General features: G+C 46.8%; 1 protein-coding gene across 2 annotated transcripts in view; it reads right to left on the bottom strand.

Annotated features, from left to right (window-relative positions):
- The window catches only part of UNC13D (unc-13 homolog D), a 174,067-nt gene that overhangs the window by 54,078 nt on the left and 95,087 nt on the right, over positions 1 to 24,902 (bottom strand). For both annotated transcript variants that reach the window (XM_075349607.1, XM_075349606.1), the window contains exons 8-16: positions 22,768 to 22,812; positions 14,841 to 14,909; positions 9,640 to 9,709; positions 9,435 to 9,539; positions 9,076 to 9,165; positions 4,444 to 4,547; positions 3,935 to 4,052; positions 2,891 to 3,015; positions 744 to 834 (exon numbers count right to left, since the gene is read on the bottom strand). In XM_075349607.1, coding sequence (XP_075205722.1) covers positions 744 to 834; positions 2,891 to 3,015; positions 3,935 to 4,052; positions 4,444 to 4,547; positions 9,076 to 9,165; positions 9,435 to 9,539; positions 9,640 to 9,709; positions 14,841 to 14,909; positions 22,768 to 22,812 — 817 coding nt within the window. The remainder of the gene's footprint in view (positions 1 to 743; positions 835 to 2,890; positions 3,016 to 3,934; positions 4,053 to 4,443; positions 4,548 to 9,075; positions 9,166 to 9,434; positions 9,540 to 9,639; positions 9,710 to 14,840; positions 14,910 to 22,767; positions 22,813 to 24,902) is intronic.

The raw sequence follows: 24,902 nt of genomic DNA, 5'->3' as shown, positions 1-24,902 counted from the left end.
CAATCAATAGGATATGCCATAAATGTCTAATTAAAGGATGTTAGGGCGGCTTTGCACGTTGCAACATCGCACATCTGGCGTCACTTTCGACATCGTAGTGTATAAATCCTAGATGATATGATTAACGAGCGCAAAAGCGTCGTTATCGTATCATCAGTGTAGGCTCCGAATTTTTCAAAATTAGGCTGCCGCGACAGGTACGATGTTGTTCCTCGTTCCTGCGGCAGCACACATCGCTGTGTATGAAGCCGCAGGAGCGAGGAACATCACCTTACCTGCCGCCGGCGGCTATACGGAAGGAAGAAGGTGGGCGGGATGTTTATATCCTGCTCATTTCCGCCCCTCCGCTTTGATTGGCCGCCTGCCATGTGACGTCGCTCTGACGTTGTACGACCCGCCCCCTTAGGAAGGAGGTGGGACGCCGGCCAGAGCGACGTCGCAGGACAGGTGAGTGCATGTGAAGCTGTCGTAGCGATAATGTTCGCTACGCCAGGAATCACAAGATATCGCTGCTGCGACGGGGGCAGGGACTATCGCATGCGACATAGCAGCATCGGCTTGCGATGTCGCAACCTGCAAAGCCCGTCTAAGTCTTGGCAAATATTCAGGTACATGATAAATACAGTTATGTAAAGTCTTTAACCAGTAAAACGGATTAGAGCTCACTTGGAAGCAAAAAAGGTCCAATAAAACAAAGTTAAAACAGTAGATTATTTCTTGATTCTCGTTACAAAAGCTTTTACCTTGATGGCCTCAATCACTCTGTCCTGTAAGCTGGGAGTAGACGAGCACAGCTCTCTGAATGCCTTGGTCTTACACATTTGTATCAGAACTCTATACAGAAGAATTAATGATAGGATGAGTATACAAAACAAGTTTTCAGTTCGAATCATTTTATAAAAACTCCACTTCAGTGGCTAGATATTGCTGCTGTATACTTATCATGGCGCCCACAAAGGCACTTGCCTACACAGTGGGGAAAAAAGTATGCCACCCTATACCTACCCGATGGAGGCCAATTATATTCAGCTGTTGTGCTAAAAGGTTTCCACCAAATGTATTGCAAAAAGCAAAATCTAAACAGACCCTTATTGTGCCAATCACTGATCCAGCAACAGGTGCTGTATAAGGTTGAATATCCACAAATTTTAAGAATCCAATCACTGATAAAATTGGAAAAAATATTTTAAAACATATATATAAGAAGGACATAGCTGAACTGGAGAGGGTGCAGAGAAGAGCGACCAAGATTATTAGAGGAATGGGTGGGCTGCAATATCAAGACAGGTTATTAAACTTGGGGTTATTTAGTTTGGAAAAACGAAGGCTTAGGGGGGATCTAATCACAATGTATAAATATATGAGGGGACAGTACAGAGACCTTTCCAAAGATCTTTTTACACCTAGGCCTGCGACTGGAACACGGGGGCATCCGCTACGTCTTGAGGAAAGAAGGTTTAATCATAATCACAGACGAGGATTCTTTACTGTACGAGCAGTGAGACTATGGAACTCTCTGCCGCATGATGTTGTAATGAGTGATTCACTACTAACATTTAAGCAGAGCCTGGATGCCTTTCTTGAAAAATTTAATATTACCAGTTATGTATATTAGATTTTATGACAGGGTATTGATCCAGGGAACTAGTCTGATTGCCGGATGTGGAGTCAGGAAGGAATTTTTTTCCCCATTGGAGCTTATTTGACACATTGGTTTTTTTTTGCCTTCCTCTGGATCAACATGTTAGGCTACGGGTTGAACTAGATGGACTTAGGCGGGCTTTGCACGCTGCGACATCGGTAACAATGTGTTACCGATGCTGCAGCGATAGTCCCGCCCCCGTCGCACGTTCAATATATAGTGAAAGCTGCCGTAGCGATTATTATCGCTACGGCAGCTTTACACGCACATACCTGCCGTACGACGTCCCTCTGGCCGGCGACCCGCCTCCTTCCTTAGGGGGCGGGTCGTGCGGCGTCACAGTGACGTCACACGGCAGGCGGCCAATTGAAGTGGAGGGGCGGAGATGAGCAGGATGTAAACATCCCGCCCACCTCCGTCCTTCTCATTGCAGCCGGCGGCAGGTAAGGTGAAGTTCCTCGCTCCTGCGGCTTCACACACAGCGATGTGTGCGGCCGCAGGAACGAGGAACTACATCGCACCTGTCGCTCCCCCGGCATTATGGAAATGTCGGAGGCTGCAGCGATGATACGATGACGACGATTTTGCGCTCGTTCATCGTATCATCTAGGATTTACACACTACGACATTGCAAGTGACGCCGGATGTGCGTCACTTTCGATTTGACCCCACCGACATCGCACCTGCGATGTCGTAGTGTGCAAAGCCCGCCTTAGAGTCTCCCTTCAACCTTAAAAACTATGATACTATGATACTATGATATTTTATTAGTCCAATTCAAATATTCAAACAATATTCCACTGTAGTAGAAAGTTTTGTTCTGTATTAATTTAGAGTGGTTAATAATTGGGGAATGGCAATCACCCTATGAATGCGTAAAACGCTTGTTCATTGGATGCAATGATTTGTAAGCAGCCATAAAATCATTATTATTGGCAGGTATTGTGTAAAGAGGTATCGAGCTGCCAAAAACATGAAATCCTATGCGCACAGAATGATCGCATTAACAATCTTACTGTGTGCATACAACACTGGAAGGTCAATAAACGACAGCTAATGGACCTACATGCCCACAAATGGTGGTCGCTTTGTGCCATGTAAACAAGGCCTTACAGATGGCAAAAGCAAGCACTAATTAATAGATAAAAATACGGTATATCCTAAACACATTTGGTATTAAAGCTTGTAAGTACTGTATATTTACCATTGTGTGAAAAGTAAACCTAAACTTTAGATTTAATCACCGACCTGAGCAGACCCTGAAGACGTTCTGTGGACCGAGATTCTGACAGTGGAAAGACAATGCGATACCTTTGTAAAAGAGACACCCCATATTCCAATAGAGAGTCAAATGATTCTGCCAACTCATTTTTCTGCAGGTTAGGAACAAAGAAAACAAAAGTCTGAATTATTCTGCATGAATGCATGATAGCACCTACAAGTAACTAAGAACCACCTTGTCTGGACCTAAACTTAATAGCCATAAAGCCGACAAAGTTCTGGAGACCCACAGCTTAGCCAATCATTGTCGTCCAGATTTAGGCCTTGATTGATGGATGTGTGAAACTTGCCTAAATGCATATACTGGTTACCAGAAATTGAGCAATAGAAGCTGAAGTTCAAACAGTTGTGGTGGCCTATTATGCTAGTAGACAACTCATTGATCATGAGTCACCAGTAGAACACTAGTACATCACAGATTAACAGATTTGTGCCTATACTTTATCAATCAGAGGTGGGGGGCAAGGCTCATGAATATCAAGGTCTAGTAAGCATGAGTTTATCATTGAGAGGTCTTTTTGCCTATACACATGACCTCAGTATTCAGAGAATTGCTATATATGCAGCAGATAAAACTGTGATTTTATTACATAATGTGATTTCTTGTCCAGATGAAGAAGACATAGATCTCTGAAACGCGTTGACTTAATAAAACATCACGTTCCTACATTGTTATTTGGAATTTCTTAGGCAGCACATTAACTCCTTTTTTCCTTAAAGTTTGATAATAGTAAATATATAATTATATTAATATGTAATATTGTTAATCACACCATGTTCAAATGGCCATTTTCTGCTGACCCAACATCTTGTGGTATCTTGTTGTGACCACACACCAAAAAAAGGACGTCATCAAAAGAAAACATTGATCAGCGGTTGCCATCCTGTATTTTTGAGGCTTTGTGCACCATAAGGCATTCACATATATGTGATAAAATCAGTCTATAAACTACTTTCTCACCAATAGAAGCCCAGCTACAGTTTCTAAGACTCGCAAACCTCCTAAGGTACCTGTTCATTCTGCAGCCGTCCTTGAACCCAGAGGTATTCAATACTTGTTATATGATGTAGCAAGCAGCTACTGTTGAACTCCAGGCTCTGATATAATTTACTGTATGCCAGCCACTGCCTGCAATGACATAAATGGAATAATGACAGTGATGAGCAAGCAGTACCATGCTCTGGTGCTCGGTACACGTTAAGAGCAGTTGATGCTCAGATGTGTACGACTCTAGAACCCAAGCATAATGATAGTCAATGGAGGACTTGAGCATTTTTTTTTAAAGAGTTCCTGGAAAAATGCTGTACTCCCTAATTGAATTTCCTTATACATGAGTCATGCCGATCCGAGGGTCCAACTGCTCGTAAAGAGTGCCGAGCATCCGTAGTGCTCACTCGTCACTAGTAGTCTGCAAAGTTAGGGTGACCTTCACATTAACCTGCAAGATTTTCCTCTAACTATCTATACAGTATCGTACAAAGATTAATATTATAGAAAAATTGAAACTTCTGTAACTTACGCCAGGCCTTGATGGAATTCAGACAAGTCTTTTTGGGAAGCATGTAGGTGCAGAATGGTCATTCCATGTGGGCCGATCTCCCCATCCCATGTGGTTCCAGTGGCCTGCATTAAGAATGATAATGTTATGCTGTACACAGACATTAGACTGCAGACCCACATATACATCTGTAATGGAGAAATATTTCATCTGTCGGCAAAGTTTTTATTATGCAACAGAACATCATAGTGCTGCCGGCAGGATATCTACCGGTACACCACAATTAACACATATATATATATATATATATATATATATATATATACATACATACATGCACACACACATACATACACAACACACACATGCTCACATATATACTGTATTAAGTAGTATAGCATTTTTTAGCCAGGAATCCAGAAAGTATCCAGAACGTCTGATTTGACACCTTCCAGCATACATCTCAAAGGTAATGTGAAAAGCCACTAAATTAAAGGGAAAATGTGATAGACCAGGCACTCTGATGTAAGTGAACAAAGAAGACTTCTATTCCAACAGCAAGACAGCTCAATTGCAGCAGACGTTTCGGTCGAAGCAGTGACCTTCATCAGTAGAACAGAGTGGTGTTGAAGTAATAGGTTATGGTGTGAGGTGAGAGGACAAAAGCGTGAAGATACTGTATACTTAGGTGAGCAGACAAGTGTCCATTGCTCCTCATTTATGGAGAAATTGCATTGAGATGGCTTGTGGCACTGGTTGGCAACACGCAATTTCCATCACTTGTGTGCAAGGCAGTAGATGCTATAAGGTGATGTGTAATACATAGGATCTATGTTGCAGAAACATGAACAACACTTGATAAATGAATGGACACTGTTCCCAGTGCTATATGCAGGGTCTATATACCAAGGAAAAACGCCAATGGAAAACCACACAGAGTCCACTGCTCGTGTGTGAGAGACTACCACTATGTTCTACTGATAAAGGTCACTGTTTTGACCGAAACATCTGCTGCAATTGAACTGTCTTGCTGTTGGAATAAAAGTCTTTTTCGTTCACTTACATTGGAGTGCCTGGTCTATCACATTTTGAACTTATGGAGTTGGACCCTACCAGAGCACCTGGTTTCTCAATTACAGAAGTGCAGCGTTACTTCACAACTAAATTAAAGGGAATCTGTCAACCGGATTTTGCTATACTATTTGAGAGCAAAGGGGTAGAATCAGCTCACCCAGACATCATGGAGACTCCCATAGAAGACAGGTGCACGGTGAAGCCGGCCCGGCTGTGAAACTCCAAGGAGAAGAAAATCCAGCACTCGTGTCCAAAAATTGTATAAAAACTTGCTTTTTTATTCAATTCATAATAAAATGGAAATGAATCATATCCATAGAATATAAAAAATCCCCATACAGATGAGATGAGATGTCAGGGGGGTACGCGTTTCGAGCTACATGCTCTTAATCTCAATCCACCTTGAGAGCAGTATGATGTAGGGGCAAAGATGCTGATTCCAGCGATGTGTCAGTAGTTTTGAAATAATCACTGTTTTATCTGCTGCAGATCCACCAGTTCTCTGAATGAGCTCTGTATAACTCCGCCCACACCACTGATTGTCAATTTTCTGTGAACACTATGCATAGGCAAAAAACTGTCCATCAGTGGTGGTGGCAGAGTAATTGTATTTATTTATAGAACTTTATATACCCCTATACATTGATGCATTCGGTGGTGCACTGATATTAGACACATAATGGTGGAATGCTGCTCTCCTGCTGATGACTGTGTCTTTCCCACCCACGGTGACTTGGCATTGACGCGTCATTGTGGTTGATGCCCTCATGTGGTAGTGATGTTGGACATGGCAGTAGTGATACACCCCATGCAGAGGCAGAACCTTTCCGTGACGCGAGGGTCCCTTGATTGCTTAGGTATGAGCATAGTAGGAGGACTTTCTCTGACCCACACAACACTTTCTCCCTTGAAAAAGGCTGAAGATGCTGAAACACGCATCGGGAGAGAGAGGGTTTTCCAACATTGACAGGTATAGTTGATTACATACTGGTGTATTTCAATTGTACAGTAATGCTGTTTATGCATTAGGGGCTCGGGTTGTCATGCTAATTGATTATTCTCCTATGTTCTAATTTGTTAAGGGTGGTTATGGTTTCACACTACCTTTTTACTTTAGTACGGGCAACCTGAGCACTCATAGGGTCATGTTTATGGGCTGGTGCAATATTTTTCATGAGCCATGCATTCTCTTAGATAGTTCTCATACAACCCTGCACATTCTGCTATTGCACTAATCATTTGAGAGTTATGTATACATATATTGTTTAAACACTTACTATGGTTATGTATCATTATATGAAGTTACATCTGTCTGTATACTGTTATCATGGACGTTTTTTACGCTGAGGGCTATACCATCCAGGCATACATTATTATACTTATTCCTTACTTTGCCTTGCATTGTTTCATATAATGTTTTCAATCAGGTTGCACTGTCCCTTTGTTTGATACACTGCTTATTATTATGTTTCTATTATGAAACATGTTTGTACCTTGTTTGTGCTGGCATCCCCTTTTGTTTACCACACTGTGGGATATTGTCCATCTTTTTAATGTTTTTATGAATATTTGATGTATAATAAAAGTCAATCTTTTGGTTACTCAGTCATGATACGCAATTTTTTCTTAGGAGATATCATCTATCTTGCGTAGACTAATTTTAATAGTCCCTTTAAAAACAAGAAATAAATTGTGAGTATATTGTTTCTGACCTAACCTACTGACTATTTTGAAGCATTGTTTCTTATAGGCTGAAAACTGTCCATCAGTGGTGGTGGCAAAGTAATAAAGAGCTCATGAAACTGGAGGACTAACTGGCAGCAGGTTTACTAGTCCTCTAGTGATGATCTCCTACTAATAAAACTGTTTGTATATGTCATTTTTAAAGACTTTTGAATAAAAGTGTTTCTTATATTTATACTTATATCTGTCCTGAACTGACATATTGGTTTGTGGGTTATTTCTTTTTTTAATATTGTATATTGTTTACCAATCTCCAATAAAGAGTGGCCATAGGAGTATAAATATGACAGCACCAAGGACCTTCAAAAGCCTCCTGGCTGCCAAAAGAACACCATAGGCACTCCGCGGTTGTATGTCAGGGGCAGTAAACTGGATCTAACCACTTAAATTCCACTGTCAGCTACTGACTGTGTCCCGGACGTGTCCCGCCCCAGAAGCGGTTGGACCGCTCGGATCCGGACGTCTCTACTTGTGGCTCGAGGGTCTCCGGACCCAGGGGCTCGGGGTCGCGCCGGTACATGATGGGTGGTTATTTACAGGGGATTTAGGTAGTTTGTGACGCCACCCGTGGTGTGCGGTAATAGGGAGTACCGCTACTGCCGTTGTGAGTACCCGGGGTGATGGAGTGGGGCAGCCAGATGACGTTACCTTCCACGGTTAGGGGAAGGCCCCGGGACTCTGGATGGTGGAGTGGGGTGCAGGGGGAGCACAGGCTCGCTGGTTGCGGGGGTTAATCAGGTACTCACTCAGAAGAAAGCAGACGCTGACAACGTAGAAGACCAAGTCTCTGAATGCCGCTGCTCTCTTGGGGAGTTCGTCCGGGTCCCGTCCCCTGAAGCACTGCCTGGTGGTCCGTGGCCTGCCTCCGGGCACAGTGTTTTTAGAGTGTCCTTGGTGGCCTGTCAGCTTGGAGCTTTCCGGGCCCCGCTCCCTGCTATGGGTAGCAAGAGGAGCTTGCTCTCAGGAGCTCAGGCTTGGGATTTCAGTGGGCTGCTTTGCTTGGAAAGCCCTATCACCCTCATTTCGCTAGTGCCCCCGATCTCTGAGCTTCATGGGAGCAGTCCATATAGGCCCTGTCCTCCGCAGGTTAATTGCCGGGTTGCTTGAAGCTTCTCCCCGACCTAAGGTCCATGTACTCCGACGTGCCTTTGGTCCCAGCCTGGCTATTGAACTGCGGCTGCTGGCTATCCTCCAAGACTAGCCAAGCACCCAGTCACAACCTCTCGCGACCAGGTCTCCGACTCCTCCGGGTCCAGACCACCGTCTGCGACCTAGTCTGCTTCTCCCCTGGGAGCTCCAACCACCAGCTTCCTCGAGCTCCTCACTGCTCGAGGGCTACTACTGTTCTGACTTGTCACCTCCCTGCCTGACCCCTAGGTGGGCGGCTCTATTCCAGCTCAGCAGCCCACTGGTGTGCCGGACAGGTGTGGTGCGAGGTGTCACTAGGATTTGTGAATGTTGGTGGAGGCAGTACTGCAAGATGGGGACCCAGAACCATAGAGGTTGAGTGCTGCACTGGAGATAAAGGACGTGCAGTACCCTGTGACGACCTGACTAGTCCAGGGGCGTCACAACTGCAGCATCAAAGGTATTAAATATATTAAGGCTGTGATGTTGGGAACTCAATGGAGAACATAGTTACTATATATGCCAGACAACTGTAAAGACTGGCGTACAAGAGAACAGTATGTGAAAAAATAACTGTAACTGTAAATTAAACATAATTGTATCAAATCTTTTTTTGTTTCTTTGTGTTTTTTTAGTAAAAAATATAAACATAATTTAAACCAAAATCGGATAAAATAATTGATTGGTTGTCATTTACAGATTACATACTTGGTGACAGGTGATCTCGTGCCGTACAAACTGCTGTAGTAGTTGGCGGTGGACGATGTAGCTGGGGTTCTTGCTTAGCATAGTTGCTCTCTAGAATTGCACATATGAAAGGAAAAAGATAAATACACTAAAGATAAGCATTCAAGACGTCAAGGACTAGTAGTAACAGGTAGACATGCAATATCATAATGTTACAGTAAAGTAACAAAGAAACGATGAGGAGCAACAGCATCTTGAAAAAGTGTTCTCTATATACCTACCCCAATGGTGATGCCTTCAAATATAGATTGCTAGATATAAGCCATGCTTATAGGACACTTGATGGCGTGATTCATTGCATGGAAACAAAGTGATCTTACCTTTTTGTGTGTCAGAAGGAACTGGAGGTGGCACTGCCCTCTGTCTGGGTACGTCTCTGTCCGAGGTTCTAAATGATACCAGCGATCCTCCCTGCACTTCAGATCCTAAACACAATCAAATCTTTTTTTTAATACAGTTTTATGTTTATTCCATTGCTCATACAGTAAAAATATATTTAATAATCTCCTGATCCTACTGTCTTACCCGCAGTCGTAGAACGACATTGCCTAGAAAGTCATCTTGACCTTTATCCTTACGTGCGTCTTTAAATATCCTTAAAACAGTAAAATATGCAAATGTTAAAAGGAAGACAAGAAAGGTAAGAATGTCTATAAATGATCCTAAACTAGACATTCGAGGCCTCACTCAGTACTGGTGAATGGATCAAGGCCTGACACGTCTAGTGGGAATGTGACCGGAAGAATAAATATTACATATTTGCAGTCACATGACTGCACGGACTCGGCACCAGCACTGGAGAATCCTGACAGTGAGCACTGTTCTTGCTGTGAGGATTCACAAATCTGCAGTCCCATAAAAAGACTGCAAACTTTTGTGTAAAACCTGGACAATTCCTTTAATTAAAGATGCCCATAAACATTAGGCTAAATTCACACTTAGGCCTCATTGAGACGTCTGTGATTCTTATCACAAGTAAAAACACAAAACATTGTTCATCAGTGTTTTAGATCCATTTCATCAGTGTGTGGTCCATGTACCAGTTTTTACTATCAGTGTTGCATCAGTGACTTTGAGCAGTGGGATAATGCAGTTTTTGACCGTATAAACTGGACATGGCCAAAGTGGTGGACTATGAGCCCCCTTTGGCAAGTGGTCCCTGACTGATGGCTCAGGCGGAGCGGTTGGGTTTGGTGTGACCCTTCCTGTGTCCACACGAGCGACGATGAGTTAATCAGAATTAGTGTTGAATATAAATAAAATTATAAAAAAAAAAAAAATGGGTCAGGGGAAGTTGTGTGGGGGGGTGCCAATTTGGCCCTCTTGGTTGTGGTCTGAGTGGGTGCGTCCATCCCCTTCCCTATTCTGCCCTATTAGTTTGTGGGTTGGTTGATCCCACTGTTTAATTAGGCTTCCCCCTCTGGCTGTCTGCCTCTTTCCGGCATCGGCTGACGGAAGCTCCCCTCCCACCCTCCCCTTTTTTATTTTTGTGTTTTCAATGGTAATGTTTAATGTGAAGTCACAGCTGGCGGTAATTCAGACAGTTAAGAAACCGAGGACGTACATACCCTCCAGGAATGGAGGGGCAAACTGTTCAGGTTTTAATCGAAGTTTAATAAAAAAGGAAATTTAAGGAAAGTTAAATAAAAGCTGTGGCCAACCCCATCCACTAAAAGAGAGCAGTTGTCATGTGTTTTATTGGCGCTGGGGGACGCGGGAAGCATGGGCAAAGTGGGATGGTGGATATCATCAGTCTGGCTCTGTAGCCCCAGCCTAATGGAGTCAGACATGTGTGGGGAATAATGCATTAAAGGGACAGATAGGAACAAGCTCTTTAAAGTGGATGACACTTTAATTGATGTTTAAAAAAAGTATTTTGACATTATGTTTTTAATATGCAAAATAACCTTTTGACTAATTGATGGGGCGTTTGTTTCCCCAGTAGGTGTGAGAACATGATTTGCAAAAGTTGGTGTCATCTCTGTCTCTCTGTAAATCTTGGGCATGTGCGTGACTTTTTTTCCAAGAGGCCATTGCACCTTTGAAGACAGTTGTATACTTCCCGAATTCAGAGGCGCACTGTACATGTCCGGAAGCAAAAAAGGAGCTTGGTCTTTGGCTCCTCTGTTGGTATCAGGCTGCTTCTTTGCTTTTCTTTAAGCTTCTACCAAAGGCTAATGTAGCAAATCAGATGGTAATAAAAGTAATGTGTCCTTCACTGAGGAGCCTAAATAAGGCTAAAAGCTGTTATGGGCTGAATTGCAAAACTGTCTTTAAAACAGTTGGCAAAACAGTCAGCAAAAAGCAGGTACTTTCTTTGCTTTCTTCCTGGAGGATACTACAGACAGCAAATTTCCACGATTTTGCCTTTTTTTTTACTGTTTCTAATGTTCATGTGCTGAGGAGAGCAGGCACTAACAGCAGGGTATTCTTATATATTACTTATGGAGAGGAAGAGAGAGAAGTTGTATAGCTGATACTATTGGGAATGAGAAGATAAGGCTGCAAAGATGCCAATGGAGCACCCCATGGGGTCTTGGGAATACTCGTCACCGGGCCGGTGGAGGATCAGTGGGTTGTTGCGGGTGGCCCTTGCCCGGTTTCGTGACCCCGAGGTGTCCACAAAAGGGGAATGGAGATGAGGGATGGTGGGATGATGAGGATGGAGGGGTGTAGTAGTTGTCTCGTGACGCCAGCTGCGATATGAGGCCAGGGACTAGCCGCCGCTGGGGTCGCAGTCCTCTGGGGCGGATGGTGTCGCAGGTAGGATAGTTCAGCTTCCCGCAGGTGAAGCTAGGCCCCAGAGAGGATGATGGAGGTAGCAGTGGCCGTTGGCGCCGAAGTACGGGGCGGCTGCTACGGCAATGAAGGGCTGACACAGTAGTTGTGGTTCTAGGTCTTTACTCACTGTCCGTGGGCTGCCCAGAGGTACCGGTCTCCGCCGTTATTGGCTCCATCCGATCTCGGATACATTAGAGGCAGCCACAGGTGTTTGAATGTGTCCTTTCCCAAGGGGTGCCCCTTCAGAAGTGGGGAACCCGGGCTGAGCTTCCCGCTCCAAGCCTCAGGCTCCGTGAAGGAAGAAGGTGGTGTCGTGTTGCCAGAACAGAAGTCCTAACTTGACTGACTATCATGTAAGGTTGCTCCTACTTCTATCCCAAGTAGTGCTCGCCCCCCAGGTGGTTATCCTAGTGACCGGGAAAGTCCCATGCCTCGTGATGGCCACCCCCAAACCTACCCTAGTCCAGTCCCCAGTGAGAAGGCTCCTAAGCTGTATGTAAGATGAAATGTGGAAACACCGGTGATTAACCCCGTCCTTACCCGAGATGAATACTGCACCTTAAGTGAGTTGCAGTACCCTGTAGTGACTGAAGCCTCAGGGGTGCCACACCAACTCTTACAGCATGGTCTTGTCATATGAGACAAAAAGGAAAAAGACAAGGTCTTCAGAATCTAAAGTACTTTGGAGAACAGAGACGCTGCAGCCAGGACACGTACAATAATTGATAAGAACTCCAGCTTTACAAACTTGTGCTCTTCTTTATTCATTTAAATTCTTCCAATAACAGCATTGCCCAAGTTTCAGTCGTTAATTATCCACGCATTTCAGATGTCGTCATGACCAGGACTAAGGATGCTGTGACATACAAAAATTGTGGAAAATTGTCTACTGAAACTTAGGCAGTGCTGTTATTGGAAGAATTTTAATGAATAAAGGAGAGCACAAGTTTGTAAAGCTGGAGTTCTTTTGAATTATTGTACACGTCTCGGCTGGAGCATCTCCAGTCTTCAAACTGCCTCCTGGTGATACCAACAGTGAGCTGGACTTTTTTCCCTGATACATATTAGCTGGTTGTTGGCCAAACAAGGCTTCAGCCTATGGTTTGGCTGACATCCATGTTGGCCATATCTCCTGTACTTTGGCTGAACACTCCTGTGATTCTGCGATCTCTATGAAAAGAGTGGCTTATTTCCAAGAGAACAATGAGATTGGCAGTCTGAAATGGGACATGTTTTATAGACATATACTCAGTGACTAAGGGTGCTGCGTTTCCAGAAACGAGTTGAGTGATTTATCTCACCAACATGGATTTATAACCAATATTTTTCTAATAAACTGAAGATTTTATTAAATTTTCAATCCATCTGTCTCTTTGCATCTATGTTCTGCTGTAATCAACAGCTTTCACATGGATCATACTCATTTATGGGAACATGGTTGCAAGATTTTACAGATACAAGGTGAGCCAAACCATTATTTTTTGGATGCTTGATAGACATCTCCCCTCAGTAATCAGTTGGATGATGCTCCCATACACTTTAGACTGTTGGCAGGTTCAGCCAACATTAATCTAATGTCTATGGGGGCTTTAAGATTCTTATGTTATAATTCTTAAGCTGACTCTCTAATATGGGTGTATAAAAAGAGAGATTAGATCCCGTGATTCCAACAAATTGCTACCTCTCTATAAATCACTTGCAAGGCCACATCTGGAATATGGGATCCAGTTTTGGGCACCACATTTTAAGAAGGATATTCAGAAGCTGCAGTCAGTTCAAAGGCGGGCAACTAGACTACTACAAGGAATGGAAGGCCTCACATATTATGACAGGTTGTAAAAGGTGAATCTGTTTAGCTTAGAAAAAAGACGTCTCAGAGGAGATCTCATTTATATGTATAAATACATGTGTGGTCAATATAAAGGACTGGCACATGACTTATTCCTTCCAAAGACAATACTAAGGACCAGGGGGCATACACTGCGAGTGGAAGAAAAGCGATTCTGGCAGCTAAATAGTAAAGGGTTCTTTACAGTTAGAGCAGTCAGACTGTGGAATGCCCTCCTACCACAAGAGGTAGTAATGGCAGATACTATAACAGCTTTTAAAAAAGGATGGTTGACCTTAGGGAGATCAACATCCAATACCGCGGAGACACCATCACGTGTTTCTCAACACAGTGATTATAGAGCAATGCCCCCCGGGAAATATTCAAAACAAGAAAGCCTGCGGAGACACCATCACATGTTTCTCAGCGATTTCCCGGGGGGCATTGCTCTAGGATCGCTGTGTTGAGAAACACGTGATGGTGTCTCCGCGGTGTTGGATGTTGATCTCCCTAAGGTCAACCATCCTTGCTTATGTAGTCTCCCACTAGGCATTGCTCCCACTAGCCAGTTTCCTACTCTACACTGATGAGGGGCAAATACCCCGAAACAGCTGTCTGTGGATGGATACCATGTTTGGCATAGGTTGTCTCCTTGACTGGAGACTGCCCTTCCCGTGGTTGTTCCTTCCTGGTGAAAGACCTGGCTAGTTTCCTGCCAGCGTTGAGAAACATGTGATGGTGTCTCCGCAGGCTTTCTTGTTTTGAGCTTTTAAAAAAGGGGCTGGATGATTTCCTCAGTACACACAACATTGTTGGTTATAAATGACTTAATAATGTAAATTGGTGGCGGAAGGTTGAAGTAGATGGACCTAGGTCTTTTTTCAACCTATGTAACTAAATGTGAATGCTTTATAGGGAGGAACGGGGATATGATACTTCAGAGCTGGAAATAACAGCTAGTTGCAGAGAGATGACCGGGACATTATCATGAGGGTGTAATATGGAGACATCTTTTTTTAAAGGGGTGTGGTTTATATGTATGAAAATTCTATGCCATCAGTGAATTTTCGGTCAGGTATCCAGGAAAAAAGTAAGAACAGTTAGAGTTAGTCTCTACCTCTTTAATCCATGCAGGTCTGTCAACTCCCCAAGCTTGCTCCGGACAGATTCCACATCATCAGAGTCCCTTTAAGAGATGCCAATAAATATATAGAAACTATTACTTTGACTTAGGTAGAGAAGAAGGAGGCATTACTGTGCATATAAAAAGTAGAATTAATGGCAACTGAGTCACCACTGGTCATCGGTAATTTAATACAACATCAATGACATGTTAAGAACCAGTCTAGGTAGCCGTATTCGGAGAGCACACTAGCCAATGAAAATTGAAAAATTGAGGCCCTTTTTATTAGCAGATAGCTTCTGCACCCGTCCATGATGGGTATAAGCACACAGAGCTGCAAAATGTACTTAAGTCTATTTCACTTACGACATAAGACTGCAAATGTCTTTCATATGTATTTTTTTCTCCAAACTGAAGCTAAAAATATTACAATATACTATGATTATACTCAATGCACTGTGATCCCAGTTTAACATGTGTGGATCTTAAAAGGGTTTTCCTAGAATTAACACCTATTCAACGGTTAGGTTATAAGTGTTTGATGGAAGGCAAAGTGCTTTGCTGGGAAGAACAAATCACATATATTCAATCCATAATTTAGCTTTAGGAACGGTTTAAGACAACAATAATATGGCCCCATTTTCGAATTCGTTTCAGGCCCCGTAACACTTACCCCACAGTTTTAAGAGGAGTAGGGGATGAACACTCCTAAGCCGTCTATATGGGTATGTAGGTAATAGAAAGCTGAATAAAATGATACCTTGATATTTGAATCCGATGTCTTATTACACAGAAATCAACTTTTTTCTTAAATGAGCTGTCAAGATCTATGGCCCAGACACTGATATAATGGGGGCATTACCAGTGTGAGACATGTAATGACTGACAGTCTTGTCTCCTGATCAACATGTCTCACATTGGTAACACCCTCATTCATTTAAAATAAGCGCTGCAGGCAGCTTTTTGGGGAGATCCGTGTCTGTCCAGCAGCTCATTTACATATTGGGAAAAACACAGATTTCTCTGGAATAAAACATCGAATCTCAGATATCAAGGTATCATTTTATTCAACTTTCTATGATCTACACACCCATGCAGACAACTTAGGAGGGTTGATCCAAGTGACAGATTCCTTTAAGATCCCTATAGTGTAGCAAATCAGACCTACATTTCTGCTACTATGGTAACAATATCAGCCTGAACAGATTTCAAACTTATTGTAATGAAGGGAATTTTGTTTACTTACCGTAAATTCCTTTTCTTCTAGCTCCTATTGGGAGACCCAGACAATTGGGGTGTATAGCTACTGCCTCCGGAGGCCACACAAAGTATTACACTTTAAAAAGTGTAACCCCTCCCCTCTGCCTATACACCCTCCCGTGCATCACGGGCCCATCAGTTTTGGTGCCAAAGCAGGAAGGAGGAACTTATAAATTGGTCTAAGGTAAATTCAAACCGAAGGATGTTCGGCGAACTGAAACCATGAACCAAAAGAACCCTTCAACATGAACAACATGTGTACACAAAAGAACAACAGCCCGAAGGGAACAGGGGCGGGTGCTGGGTCTCCCAATAGGAGCTAGAAGAAAAGGAATTTACGGTAAGTAAACAAAATTCCCTTCTTTGTCGCTCCATTGGGAGACCCAGACAATTGGGATGTCCAAAAGCAGTCCCTGGGTGGGTAAAAGAATACCTCGATAAAAAGAGCCGAAAAAAACGGCCCTCTCTTACAGGTGAGCAACCGCCTCCTGAAGGACTCGCCTACCTAGGCTGGCATCTGCCACAGCATAGGCATGAACCTGATAGTGTTTCGTGAAAGTGTGCAAACTCGACCAGGTAGTGCTGCCACACCTGCTGAGCCGTAGCCTGGTGACGCAATGCCCAGGATGCCCCTGCGGCTCTGGAAGAATGGGCTTTCAGCTCCAAAGGAATCGGAAGCCCAGAAAAACGGTAGGCTTCAAGGATCAGTTCCTTGATCCACCGAGCCAAGGTTGACTTGGAAGCCTGCGACCCCTTACTCTGGCCAGTGACACGGACAAAGAGCGCATCAGAACGGCGCGGGGGCGCAGTGTGCGAAAAGAAGAGCCGGAGTGCTCTCCCGAGATCTAACAAGTGACATCCTTTTCACAACTGTGAACTGGATGAGAGCCAAAAGAAGGTAAGGAGATATCCTGATTGAGAAGAAAAGGGGGATACCACCTTAAGAAGGCATTCCGGGACCGGACGCAGAACCACCTCATGCTGGCGAAACACCAGGAAGGGGGCTTTGCATGACAGCGCTGCTAGCTCAGACACTCTCCGAAGTGATGTGCCTGCCACTAGGAAGACCACCTTCTGCGAAAGGCGTGATAGATATAACTCTAAGAACGCTAAGAGCCAGGACTCAATGGCCACCCAGTCAGGGTGAAGACCGCAGAATTCAGATGGAAAATGGCCCTTGGGACAGCAAGTCTGGTCGGTCCTGGGAGTGCCCACGGTCGACCCACCGTGAGGTGCCACAGATCCAGGTATCACGACCTCCTCGGCCAGTCTGGAGCGACGAGGATGGCGCGGCGTCAGTTGGACCCGATCTTGAGTAACACCCTGGGCAGCAGCGCCAGAGGAGGAAATACATAAGGCAGTCGAAATTGCGACCAGTCCTGGACTGATGCGTCCGCCGCCAGCGCTCTGTGCTGGTGGTTGATGTACGCGACCGCCGTGGCGTCGTCCGACTGTATCCGGATCTGCCTGCCGTCCAGCCACCGCTGGAACGACTTTAGGGCTAGCTACACTGCCCTTATCTCCAGAACATTGATCTGAAGGGAGGACTCTGTCAGAGTCCAGGTTCCCTGAGCCCTGTGGTGGCGGAAGACCGCTGTCCACCCTGACAGACTCTCGTCCGTCGTGACCATAGCCCAGGATGAAACAGGAAGGATTTTTCTTTCGACCAAGAAGTGGGAAGAAGCCACCCTGAGGAGAGGCTTTGTCTGCCAGTGAAAGAGAGACGTTCCTGTCTAGGGACGCCGACCTCCTGTCCCATTTGCGGAGAATGTGCCATTGGAGTGGACGCAGATGAAACTGCGCAAAGGGAACTGCCTCCATTGCTGCCACCATCTTCCCTGGGAAGCGCGTGAGGCGCCTCAAGGGGTGAGACTGGGCCCGAAGGAGAAAGTGCACCCCTGTCTGCAGCGAACTCTGTTTGTCCAGCGGTAGCTTCACTATCTCTGAGGGAGAATGAAACTCCATCCCGAGGAAAGTCAGTGATTGGGTCGGTGTCAATTTTTACTTTGGGAAATTGATGATCCACCCGAACCTCTGGAGAGTCTCCAGAGCAATGTTCAGGCTGTGTTGACATGCCACCCGGGAGGGTGCCTTGACTTAGGAGATCGTCTAAGTAAGGGATCACCGAGTGGCCCTGAGAGTGTAGGACCGCCACCACGGATGCCATGACCTTGGTGAAGACCCGTGGGGCTGTCGCCAGGCCGAAAGGCAGTGCCACAAACTGAAGGTGTTCGTCCCCGATGGCGAAACGCAGGAAGCGTTGATGCTCTGGTGTAATCGGCACATGGAGATAAGCATCCCTGATGTCGATTGATGCTAGGAAGACTCCCTGGGACATCGAAGCGATTACTGAGCGGAGAGATTCCATCCGAAACCGTCTGGTTCTCACGTGTCTGTTGAGCAGAATGAGGCCCGGAACGGACCGGAATGATCCGTCCTTTTTTGGTACCCCAAAAAAGTTGGAGTAAAGACCGCGACCACGTTCGTGAAGCGGAACGGGGATCACAACTCCATCTGCAGAAACGAGTCGGAGGACGAGAGCTGAGCTCTATCCTGTAACCGTGAGACGGAATGTCTCTCACCCATCGGTTTTTCATCCAATTGCTCGACAAACAGACGGTCGCCAGAAAATGGCAAACCGGTTAAGAACTTCTTGGACGCAGAGTCTGCCTTCCATTCGCGTAGCCACATGGCCCTGCGGACTGCCACCGAATTGGCGGATGCTACCGCTGTACGGCTCGCAGAGTCCAGGACGGCGTTCATGGCGTAGGACGAAAAAACCGACGCCTGAGAAGTCAAAGACACATCCTGCGGGGCAGAGGTACTTGCGACCTCATTAGTCTCGGACAGACAAGCTGATAGCTTGTAATGCCCCCACGACTGCGAAGGCCGGAGCAAAAGACGCGCCTATGGCTTCATAGATGGATTTCATCATGAGCTCTATTTGCCTGTCAGTGGCATCCTTGAGCGATGAACCATCTGCCACTAATACTACGGATCTAGCCGCCAGTCTGGAGACTGGAGGATCCACCTTGGGACACTGAGCCCAACCCTTAACTACGTCAGGGGGGAAAGGGTAACGTGTGTCATTAAGGCGCTTAGTAAAGCGCTTGTCCGTAAATGCTCTGTGCTTCTGGACAGCATCTCTGAAGTTAGAGTGATCGAAAAAAGCACTCCGGGTACGTTTGGGAAACCTAAACTGGTGTTTCTCCTACTGTGAAGCCGACTCCTCTATAGGTGGAGTTGGGGGAGAGACTAGCACCTGGTAGATGGACGTTATAAGGTCATTTACTATGGCGTCCCCTTCAGGTGTATCCAGATTGAGAGCAACGTCAGGATCAGAGCCCTGAGCTGCGACCTCCGCTTCATCCTCCAGAGAGTCCTCATGCTGAGACCCCGAACCGCGTGATGAAGTCGGGGAAGGTTCCCAGCAAGCCCGCTTAGCCTGTCTGAGGCTGCGGTCCGTGTCGGAGTTCTCACCGTGGGATCTGGGTGCCACCCCAGGAGCCCTTTGCTGTACCGACTGAGAGGGGCCTGGGGGCGATGAACTCACAGTGCCCTAGCCCTGTGTTACCGGTCTGGACTGCCAAGCTTCTAGTATCTTAGCCGACCATCTGTCCATAGACTGAGCCATGGAATGTGAAGCGACTCAGAGAGTTTCTCAGTCAAAAATGTAAACTCTGTCCCTTCCATCTGTGCAGTGGAAACCGGCGGTACCACCTGAGCCGAGGGTCCCACCAGTGCCGGAGGCTCCGGCTGAGTGAGTGCCACAGGGGCCTAGCATTGTCACAATGAGGGTAGGTGGAACCTGCAGGTAACATAGCCGCACAAGAGGTACAGGTTGCAAAATAAGCCTGTGCCTTGGCCCCCTTGCTTTCTGCGGACGACATGCTGTTGTCTCCTCTTAGAGATATAGCCAAAAGCAAATAATGCTGCCGAATAGAGAAAATGTATACAAAATATATATATATATATACACTTCTGTACCCAAGGGGGGCCAGCACCTGACAACTGGTGTGGCATACCAACCGCCCCAAACGGTGGTGCGTCCACCAGATTCCCTGCCTGGGACTCCCAGAGCTGCAGAGCTCATTCTGAAATCCTCCACCGGCAGAAGAGATTATAACAATGGCTGCCAGCGTTCTGAGGGGAGGAGGGAGCCATGGGAGTGCCTAATAAAGTGCGGGCATCTGGTGCCCCACAGTGCTCAGTGAGGGGGGAGGAGGATACCAAAGCATGCTCCAGCCCTCACTGCCGACGTCCAGTCGGCCGTCCCGCCCCCACCCCTGACTGGCAGGCCCGGGGGCGGGAGTACATGGTACTAGGCCGCAAAAACCCGGGACTAAAGTTAAAAGCGCGGCCGGCCAACAGGCGCGGTCGGCGCGGTAGTCCCGGCTCACAAACCACACAGCAGCCGCTGCGGCGTCTGTAACACCGACGCTGCCTGCACCGTCCCTAAGGGGACACAGAGTACCTCATGGATGCAGGGCCCTGTCCCTGATGATATCCAGCCTCCTGTCCGTCAGATTCCCCCAGGGGCTGCGGAGGGAGCCCGGTCCCAGTGAACGGCGACCGGTTAGGATCCCACTTCTCCCAGAACTGCGGAGCTCGTTCTGAAATCCCCCACCGGCAGCAGTGATTATAACAATGGCTGCCAGCGTTCTGAGGGGAGGATGGAGCCGTGGGCGTGCCTAATAAAGTGCGGGAAACTGGTGCCCCACAGTTCTCAGTGAGGGGGGAGGAGGATACCAAAGTATGCTCCAGCCCTCACTGCCGACGTCCAGTCGGCCGTCCCGCCCTTACCCCTAACTGGCAGGCCCGGGGGCGGGAGTATATAGTACTAGGCCGCAAAAGCCGGGGACTAAAGTTAAAAACGCGGCCGGCAAACAGGCGCGGTCGGCGCGGTAGTCCCGGTCTCACAAACCACACAGGAGCCGCTGCGGCGTCTGCAACACAGGCGCTGCATGCCCCGTCCCTCAGGGGACACAGAGTACCTTATGGATGCAGGGCCCTGTCCCTGATGATATCCAGGCTCCTGTCCGTCAGATTCCCCCAGGGGCTGCGGATGGAGCTCGGTCCCAGTGAATGGTGACCGGTTAGGATCCCACTTCTCCCAGAGCCTCTAAGGGATGGGGAAGGAAAACGGCATGTGGGCTCCAGCCTCTGTACCCACAATGGGTACCTCAACCTTAACAGCACCGCCGACTTAGTGGGGTGAGAAGGGAGCATGCCGGGGGCCCTGTGGGGGGCCCTCTTTTCTTCCATCCGATATAATCAGCAGCTGCTGCTGACTAAAATGTGGAGCTTGTGTGCATGTGTGCCTCCTTCAACACAAAGCTAAAAACTGATGGGCCCGTGATGCACGGGAGGGTGTATAGGCAGAGGGGAGTGTTACGAGGGGGACCCGGGGAAGCGTGCCAAGATGGGGAATGGACAGCTTCCGCCGGTCAAGGTCCACTGTGCGGTGTAAGGGACCGCTGCTATGGTGGGTGAAGAGTGAGCGGGTTGCTGCTAGCCATCGTCTGGAATGTGACAGACGATCTATGTACACCGGTCTGCCCTAACCTGTGTGGGTTGTATGGCAGGGATCACACGGCTCGGTGTACCTGTTGCACGGGGAAGCACAGAGGTGCCCACGCACGTGTGCCAGTGGAAGTCACGAGAATATGGCACGAGGGTAGCACAGAGGTGCCCACGCACGTGTGCTTTCAATAACCAGGTGAGTCCAGTGGAGACTCGAGGAGCTCACCTGGGACAGGAACACGGCCTGTAGAAGGAGCTACTGCCGGAGCAGCAAGGCAGGGACACGGCCTGCAAACCAGGTGCTGCCTAAGCAGCAAGGGCCAAGCCCACAGAGGAAGATAATGCCTGAGCAGTGGCGTGGCAGCACGCTGCCAGACATCCAAACATAGAAGGACGGTCGCGCGCCGCCATGATGGCAGGAGGAGCTTTTAAGGAGGTGTAGCTCCAGCCAAGGGCGGGCGCGAGGCGGAGATGACGGACTTGACCCAATCAGGATCCACGACATCCCAGCCTGGCCAGTCAGGATTCACCACGTCACCAGCCTTGTCATCAAGCCGTGTGACGTCAGTGGGCGAATCAGGATCCACCAAGCATAGCACATGCTCACCCTCCTGCCTCTGGGAAATAGAGGCGGGATCCTCGGTCTCACAATGTGTAGAGATAACGGGAGTCTCACTGCTTCCCTGAGCAGCAAATCTCTGCACATTGCGCAACCTCACAGACCTTCGAGGCTGCTGAGCAGGAGGAGCTGTGTCAGGCAAGGAATGGGAGACCGCCTCATTTCTTGCAACATGAGTACCACTAGGTGTCACCCTTGTGCTGCCTCTCTGAGGAGGTTTCTCCTGCAGTCTGGCAGACCTTCGGCGCTGCGGAGCAGGAGCGCTCGTGGCAGGCTAGGAGACTGTCTCATTCCTTGCCACAGGAGAGCCACGAGGTGTAACAGGGAGGGGTTACACTTTTTAAAGTGTAATACTTTGTGTGGCCTCCGGAGGCAGTAGCTATACACCCCAATTGTCTGGGTCTCCCAATGGAGCGACAAAGAAATAAAAGTATATATTTTTATATTTTCTTTCTTCTGCAAGGATTGACCCTGAATTCTTCCTGGTAGTTTTGCCTGAGAATATGAACCAGTACTCACCACATATCCATCTGAAAGCGTGCATGTTGTATGTCATCCACTTCCCTGAAATAAAGACAGTAAATAGCTTTATGTCCATATAAAAGGTGTGAAACTGACCTCTGCCATTCATCCTTTTAAATGTTAAAAAAAGTTTCATTGTGGATTTCAACCTTTTCCTTGGCAAATCTGCAATTAGCAAAATCAGCAAGTAACACATAGTTTTTACTGCAGATATGATGCAGAAAAAAAACTGCAGCAATTCTTCGACATTTGATACCCAAACATTATACTGGGGGAACAGGACTATAGGGTGCTTTACACGCTGCGACATCGCTAACGATATATCATCGGGGTCACGTCGTTAGTGACGCACATCCAGCATCGTTAGCGACATCGCAGCGATGTCGCTAACGACACCAAGAAGCGACGATCAACGATCGCAAAAATGTCAAGAATCGTTGATTGTTGACACGTCACTCCTTTTCATAATATCGTTGGTGGGGCTTGCCGCTGGTTGTTCCTTGTTTCTGCGGCATCACACATCGCTATGTGTGACACCGCAGGAACGACGAACATCTCCTTACCTGCGTCCACCGGCAATGAGGAAGGAAGGAGGTGGGCGGCATGTTCTGGCCGCTCATCTCCGCCCCTCCTCTGCTATTGGACGGCTGCCGTGTGACGTCGCTGTGACGCCGAACGAACCTCCCCCTTAGAAAGGAGGCGGATCGCCGGCCACAGCGACATCGCAGGGAAGGCAAGTCTTTGTGACGGGTGTAAGTGATTTTGTGCGCCACGGGCAGCGTTTTGCCCGTGATGCACAACCGACGGGGGCGGGTATGCTCACTAGCGATATCGATACCGATATTGCAGCGTGTAAAGCTCGCTTATGGAAACAATACTGTGAGGGAGGACAGGAGCAATCAGACTGTATGCATGAGGAAGTAACTGTGGGGGGGATTCATATAGTGTGTGCATGGGGAAGTAACTGTGGGGGGGATCATATAGTGTGTGCATGGGGAAGTAACTGTGGAGGGGATCATATAGTGTGTGCATGAGGAAGTAACTGTGGGGAGGATCATATAGTGTGTGTGGGGGGGAAATTGGAAGCATCAGACTGATTCTGAGATGGCATAACACTGTGTATGGGTGACTGTGGGGGTCTCATACTTTATGTGGGAGACCCTAGAAGCAGTATACTTGGTGTGGTTGCAATATATTGTGTGAGGGGACTATATGGGGCATCATACGGTGTTGTAAGACATCATAATGTGTGTATGGGTGACTGTAGGGGGCATCATACTGTGCGTGTATAGGACTGTGAGGGTTATCATCCTGTGTGTGGGGGGATTCTGGGGTCATTTTATTGTGTGGGGTCACTAAAGAGGCATTATACAGTGTATGTGATGGGTATCATACAGTGTGTGTAATGAGCACTCTGGGGGCATCGTACAATGTGTTTGGTGGGGGAATAAGTGTGTGCTTTGGAGGTGCCATATACTGTATGGTGAGTACTGTCAGACGTACATGTGCCGCCATATGAATGGGAGTTATGTATAAGACTAGGCAATCCAAGTGGTGATCTTGGAAAAAAAAAACATTAAACAACAAAAAATTAATAGTATAAACACTTAAAAGCATCTAAATAATGATTTATGCCGTCAATTAATCTGCATATGTAAAACACGAATGTAGCTGTAAGGGCTGGCCGTCATGCGTCCGTCCTTTCCCAAGCTACTGTACTTTAGCTAAGGTATTGGACTAGGAAGCAAACTGAATGCCAACTGTGACATTAATCTAGTGATTGTATTCAGCGCAATACAGAAATATATCTTGAACTGGGGTGCCTACAGCCCACAGGTGGATTTGATTCCACAGGACCCACACTACTGCTACTTCACCTGGAAATATTACCCCTTTATACTCAATTCTCTTACAGATATACATGAGAATTTTACCACAAATCAGCAGAGGTGGAATGGTTGCGGTCGCAGGGATCGCGACCGGGCCCAGGGGTGAAGGGAGCCTGCTGGCTCCAGCATATGCTTCAACTGGATGTGTGTGCAAGGGTGCACATCCAGCTTTATGGCATCACAGCGCAGAAATCTGTTGGGTCCTTGCACTGCAATGCAAGCTGTTAGCCGAACAGTGGCTGG

This window comes from Anomaloglossus baeobatrachus, chromosome 5, assembly GCF_048569485.1.
Source record: "Anomaloglossus baeobatrachus isolate aAnoBae1 chromosome 5, aAnoBae1.hap1, whole genome shotgun sequence".
NCBI lineage: Eukaryota > Metazoa > Chordata > Amphibia > Anura > Aromobatidae > Anomaloglossus > Anomaloglossus baeobatrachus.
The sequence above is the reverse complement of the archived record's forward strand: the minus strand, read 5'-3'. Positions and strand labels throughout refer to the sequence as shown.